Source organism: Candoia aspera, chromosome 17, assembly GCF_035149785.1.
Source record: "Candoia aspera isolate rCanAsp1 chromosome 17, rCanAsp1.hap2, whole genome shotgun sequence".
Taxonomy (NCBI): Eukaryota; Metazoa; Chordata; class Lepidosauria; order Squamata; family Boidae; genus Candoia; species Candoia aspera.
The window spans coordinates 7,334,200-7,340,576 of NC_086169.1; the positions used below are offsets into that span (position 1 = coordinate 7,334,200).

The 6,377-nt window shown below is 49.7% G+C and overlaps 1 protein-coding gene across 1 annotated transcript in view; it reads left to right on the forward strand.

Annotated features, from left to right (window-relative positions):
* Positions 1-4,212, forward strand: part of SIPA1 (signal-induced proliferation-associated 1) — a 32,064-nt gene extending 27,852 nt beyond the window's left edge. Inside the window, exon 15 of the mRNA XM_063316606.1 lies at positions 3,696-4,212. Coding sequence (XP_063172676.1) covers positions 3,696-3,848 — 153 coding nt within the window. The 3' untranslated portion in view covers positions 3,849-4,212. The remainder of the gene's footprint in view (positions 1-3,695) is intronic.
* Positions 4,213-6,377: the final 2,165 nt, after the last annotated feature.

The following is a 6,377-nucleotide window of genomic DNA, read 5'->3' on the forward strand; positions in this document are numbered from 1 at the left end:
ATTATTTTGAACCACTTTTCGCAGATTTGCAGAACGTTGCTTGACCCTGAAAGGGAATTACATGGATGTAACACACCTGATAAAGTTTCGGGAAGTCACAATTGCTTGTTTTTGCCAGCTTCTGCCTTAATCAGACATGGTTTCAGCGGCTGCAGCTGTCTTCATCTGTCCTTAGTTCTTCTGCCTTTACTAGCTGGTTCGATACATACATCTGGTCCACCCTCCCACCTCCGTTGGAGCTGACGGGGTGGCGGCCAGCCAGCGGGTGACTGTCCCGAAGAATGGAAAATATTTGAACAGAAACAAAACCGAAAACATACCATTGCAGAAGGAGGAAACAAGCAGTGACCGCGATCTGATTTCAGATACCAAAAGAGCCAAGCGAAAACCAGAAATATGTAATCAAAAAATCAGATAGATGAGCAGCCACCAGGAAATAAGGTTGTTTTCGTTTTGGACGAGAAGGCCGAGAGAGAGAGAGAGAGAGAGCAGGGCGCGGCATGAGAAAGAAGCCTGTAATTTATCCATTCCCACCCCATCAATATTAAATTGTGCAGTTCAGCCTTTGCCGATGATCTTTGGGGGGGGTGTTAAGTAACGGATCCTTTCCTGATGATGCCATTAAGACTAGGCAGGGTCACATCGCAGGCATATTAAATCACAACAACGAAGTTACCGCTGCTGCTAATTTGTTTTGCATGCAGTGTGCAGACAGTAAGTCTATATTTTCTTTGTACTGGGCATTATTTTCTTGAATTGTCTGTGGTTTATTCCCTGTTGGGGTTCTCGGGGCAGAGTGGGGTACAGGTAGCATAAAACCATTGGAACAGGGACCTTGCTGAATATCAGCAGCTTCCGGTAGATGAAAGGAAGAAGCTTCTCCCCATCTTGCTGGGTAGAGTCCTCGGGACCCCAAAACTGAATCGAAATTTTGTGAAATCGGAGATTCTCAAACTCTTGTGGCCCTGCAGCGTTTCACAAGATTTTGGTACTTTCCCATGAGGTTTCACAAGAATTCAGGCAGAGAGAGAGAGAGAGAGAGACACACACACACACAAGAATTCAGGCAGAGACACACACACACACACACACACACACACACACACAAGAATTCAGGCAGAGACACACACACACACAAGAATTCAGGCAGAGACACACACACACACACACAAGAATTCAGGCAGAGACACACACACACACACACAAGAATTCAGGCAGAGACACACACACACACACACAAGAATTCAGGCAAACACACACACACACACACACACACACACCTCTCCCTCCCTCTGTGTATTTCCCATGCATCTTTTCTGTCTGCTGACCATAAGGATATATCAAAGTTACATATTTTCTTGCAATCTGTTACCACATGGCAAAACGACAAAATCAGCATAGACTGGACAATGTTAACGTATTTGATCTTGATCCACATAATATGTGAGTCCGCACTTGGTAATCAGAGCCATATTTTTTAACACTTCTGTGCCTGCAGGGCGTAGTATACCTGTATATCTATCTACCATTCATGGTTTTGGTGCCACGCAGTTCCCTCTCTGACTTGTGACCCTTGCAAACAACTCTTTCAGAGAAGCGTGCCCATTATTTTATAGACCATGTTTTCAGCCCAAAGGGAATCCGTTATCTTAAAAAAGTACAGCTCCTTCCTTTTCTTAAATATTTCCCATGACGATGATTCTCATAGTGGCCGGCTGTTCTGCTCTTGCACACAGCCTGCACTATTCAGAGATTGCTACTCATGTCTAGTTAAAATCAGCTTCTAGCTATTTCCATCTTCTTAGATTGGGAGAAAATAATTCGTTCCAACTTTTTCTCTGACACCTTTCGAATGCAAAAGTCCCCCTTAATTTTCTCTCCTTTCAGCTAAATGTCAGGCCCCTCAGAGCAGCTCAGCTGCAAGAAGACAGGTTTCTTGCAGATTAATTGTATGTAGGTTTATAGGTAGTCCTCACTTAATGACCATTTGTTTAGTGACAGTTCAGACTTACAACGGTGCTGAAAAAACTGACTTACAATTGGTGCTCACACTTAAGACCATTTCAGGGTCCCCACAGTTACATGATCACAATTTGGGCACTTGGCAACCAGTTCACATTTTTGACCATCGCAGCATCCCATGGTCACGTGATCACCATTTTCTACTTTCCTGGCTGGCTTCTGGCAAGCAAAATCAATGGGAACCGCATGATTTGCTGAACAACCATGTGGTTCTGCTGCAAAAAAGGTCATAAAATTGGGTCAGATTTGCTTAATGACTGCTTTGCTTAGCAACCAAAATTCTGGTCTCAGTTGGGGTCGTTAAGCAAGGACTACCTGTATGAGAAGAGTTAGTGCCCAGAATTTTGGAAACTGTACCTTGGCTCAGTCGGGAATCTTAACCCCATTGCCTTTGATCTCTTCCTCGCTGTGTCTTGGTGTCGTGGGGAGAAGGGCGATTGCTTTGTGGGTGAGGCAGAAACACCCAGTAGTCAAGAATAGACATAGCTCAGGGCTGAGCTGTTGCGTACGTGGGCTTTCTCTGAGCATGGTGGTTTTCCTGCAGACGTTTCGTTACCAGGCTAGATAGCAACCACCCAGGGTTGCTTGGAGTTGGGTGGCATCGCATTTAAATATATATTTATATTTATATTTACATGGAATTTTTATTATTTATTATATTTAATTATTTATGGAATCACCAAGGGTCAGGTACGACTGAATGGATAATTCAATTTGATATTTATATTTGTGTGTGTGTGTGTGTGTGTGATACATATATATGGTTTCCCTGCAGACGTTTTGCTCCCAGGCTAGGTGACAGCATCAGTGCATCGGAGAAAGGAGTGTGTTGACTGTTCGTAGAGAGTGGCTGGCCTGCCAGTCTTGGCTCTACCTTCCTTGGTTCAAGGAGGGAAATGCACCCCGGCCAAGACTGGGACTCCATAGAAACAACCAGCAAACTCCTCCTTCTCAGGCACTGAAAAAAATATATATATATATACTTATGGAGTCCCAGTCTTGGCCAGGGTGCATTTCCCTCCTTGAACCAAGGAAGGTAGAGCCAAGACTGGCAGGCCAGCCACTCTCTACGAACAGTCAACACACTCCTTTCTCCGATGCACTGATGCTGTCACCTAGCCTGGGAGCGAAACATCTGCAGGAAACCACCCAAGCTCAGAGAACTCCAAGGATCCCCCCCCCCAAATGCCCACCTGTCCTTGTTCTGCAAGCTTTCGGAGACGTCCATTTTCATTCCGAGGGTCCCGGTGCCATCAGACGTGCACAGTACTTTCAGCTGTTCCTCTTGGGCCCCGTGTCACCCAACAAGCACACCTCAGTTTGCACACAGTGGGTCCGAAACAAGACTCCAGAGAGGTGAAGTCCACACCTCTTCGAGCATGGCTGGCTGGGGAATTCTGGGAGTTGAAGTCCACCCGTCTTAAAGTGGCCAAGGTTGAGAAACCCTGCTTGACACTTTAAATTTAATGAAACCTGGCATTAGCTCCAGTTTTGGGCTTTGTGGCTTTCCCCGTGAGGACAGCTTGGCGATCTCGCCATTCGGCGAGGACTTGGCTGACGCAGGCGGGATTTGAACAAATACCGTAGCCAAGTTTATCAAGGCTGGGCGGTGGGGGGCCTTCCCCACCCCATCCCCATCCTGAACTTCCTTTTTTTGTCGTCCCCCCCCCCAGGAAAAAGCTGAAAAGGCAGCTCTACAGGCCGAAATGCAGACCCTGCAACAGAACACAAAGCGGCTGAAAGAGGCGTCGGAGACGGCGGCAGCCCAGCTCAGCCAGGTCACGCAGATGCTGGGGGGAGGACCAGCTGCCCCCCACTGCCCTTGAGGGCCCCCCACGGCTGGCCACCTCCGACTGCCCCAGCCCTGGACGGCTCACCCAACTATCTCCCCAAATAGACAGAGGACGCCACCGAGACTTCAAAGAAGCTGGGTGGTTATTGGTCGTTTCCAATAACCGAATCCTTGCATCCGCCTGGAAGTTCAGCTCTCCCCATTTGTCGTGGGGGGGCTGCCTCCTTCCAGAAGATGGGGGGGGGGGTATTTGGATTGGAAAAGACCCACGTGGCTGATAAGCTCTTAGGTATGACTCTTCGCTGTCCGGACCAGACTCTCTCCCTTTCTCCCTCCAGATGTCTCCCCATTTCAGTATCCTCAAAGGGCAGCTGGTTTGGCCCATCCTGTTTCGGCTGGGCGCTAACTTGGGATTCTGGCTCTGAGCCCCCAACCCTCCCTGCTGTTGCGTTGAGGCTCTGACCTCGCGCCCGGGTCCGTTCCTGGAATTTGCGAAGCAGTTTGGGCCACGGACTTTTTGCACTGCTCTCCACCCAGCCCTGGCATCCATGGCATCAGCCCAGACGGGGTAAATCAATAAAAAGGCAATAATTGCGAATGGCTTCCAAGACGGGGGCACGTGGGATGCATCTCCTGCTGGTTGTTTTATCAGGGTCTTGGTGGAAGCTGGACAAGCTGACAAGCCTCTTGGCGTTTTATCTTCCTCTTTCCCTTACCGCACTGTCTTGGGTGGCACAGCGTGCTTCCAGCCCAACTTACTGTGAATTTTTTTGAAAGCTGTGATAGGACTGCCCCCCTCCCCCAAATCTCCTGAGCTGCCCTGTCTGGTCCTTCCTTTCACCTGTACATGTAACCCATAGACTGCTCCTAGGGTGGGGTGGGGTCACAGCGTCTCGTCTGCCATTTATCTCGTCGTCCTAGCATCTCCCCCACCCCAAAATGGTGCTATCCATGAATTGTTTCTCCATTTCTCTTTCTTCACCTCCTGCCCCAGCTGGGACAAGGGGCATTTTCTGGAGCTCTTCTGCGTGTCTGTATTCTGTAGCCTGTTCTTCCTTCCTTCCTTCCTTCCTTCCTTCCTTCCTTCCTTCCTTCCTTCCTTCCTTCCTTCCTTCCCCCCTCCTTCCTTTCTGTGCCTCTTATTTATTCTCTTCTTCCTCCCTTTCCTTCCCTTCATTTTCTCATCCTTCCTTTCCTCCCTCCCTCCCTCTTTTCTGTGCCTCTTATTTATTCTCTTCTCCTTCCTCCCCTCCCCTCCCCTCCCCTTCCCTTCATTTTCTCCTTCCTTCCTTCCCTCCCTCCCTCCCCCTCTCCTTTCTGTGCCTCTTATTTATTCTCTTCCCCTCCCCTCCCCAACCATAGTTAAGGGAGACGTGAATATTTTTTTCCAGCCTTTGGGCTGTATTGGAACTGAATGTACAGACTGACTGGTTTCCCCTCTTTGTGCAATAAAGTCTTCCTCTGCAGCTCCGCTTGGGGCTCTCTCGTCATCTTTGAGAGTGCCCTGGGATTGGGGAAGGGGCATGGGGGGGAGGAGAAGACCAGGATGAATCCACAGCTCCTAAGAGTTGACACTCCAGGGCAGTCTCTCTCAGCCTTGGCCTCTTTAAGATGGGTAGACTTCAACTCCCAGGATTCCCCATGGCTGACTGGGGAATCCTGGGAGTTGAAGTCTACCCATCTTAAAGAGGCCAAGGCTGAGAGAGACACTGCTCTAGGGCTTCCAACTGGGAAGATGATGGGCCCCATCCCTCGCCTGCTGGGTATCCCCCCCTCCCTTTGGGGTTGGGCCTGTTACCCCTCCTCAGCCCCCATCCCCATCCCAATATCCCAGCTTCGGCACCACCCCTGGGATTGTGCTTCCCAGTGCCCCACGGCAGCCACTTCCTTGGCTAGTCCAGGCTTGCTTTGGAAAGAAGTGTACTTAGCGGTTGGGTTCGGCCATGCAATTAAGCGGGCTAAACCTCCGATTTGGCTGGGAGGGTTGCGCACCAACTCCCTTCCCTTCCCTTCCCTTCGGCCTTCCCGGGCCAGGACCCCCGCCCCGTTCCCCAGCTGAGAAGAGCCTGCTGTGGGCCCCTTCGTGCGTGCGCACTCCCTCCCCACCCCCCCGGGTTGAATCCACCATCTTCCTGCTCCGATTTCTAACGGTCAGACATCCACCCCCCCCTTCTGCGGAGGGCAGGGTGCAACGTGTCCCTCGTCCACGGAGACAACAGCTTTCGTGCACTCGCTTGGTGGACATTTCCACAAGTTGGGGTGGTTAGCAAAACGTCTGTGTGTATTCGATAGGCAGCAAGCTGTTCTGGTTGCTTTTTTTTAATTTATCGACCGCTCTTCCGTCATTTAGGAGAATGGTTTCCTGTGTCAAGATCCTGTTATTTTTCAGTTGTGGTGAATAGCGCTTCTGAAAACCCCCTATTTTGCAGACAGGAGCATCCAGATCTGGGCATGACATAAGCCTCTTTTGTTTTCCAGCTTGGCAATAGTTTAAAAAACCTTGTGCTGCTTTTCTGCTGAAGACGCCCACCCTGGACTGATTGAAATTGCTATCCTCTTTCAG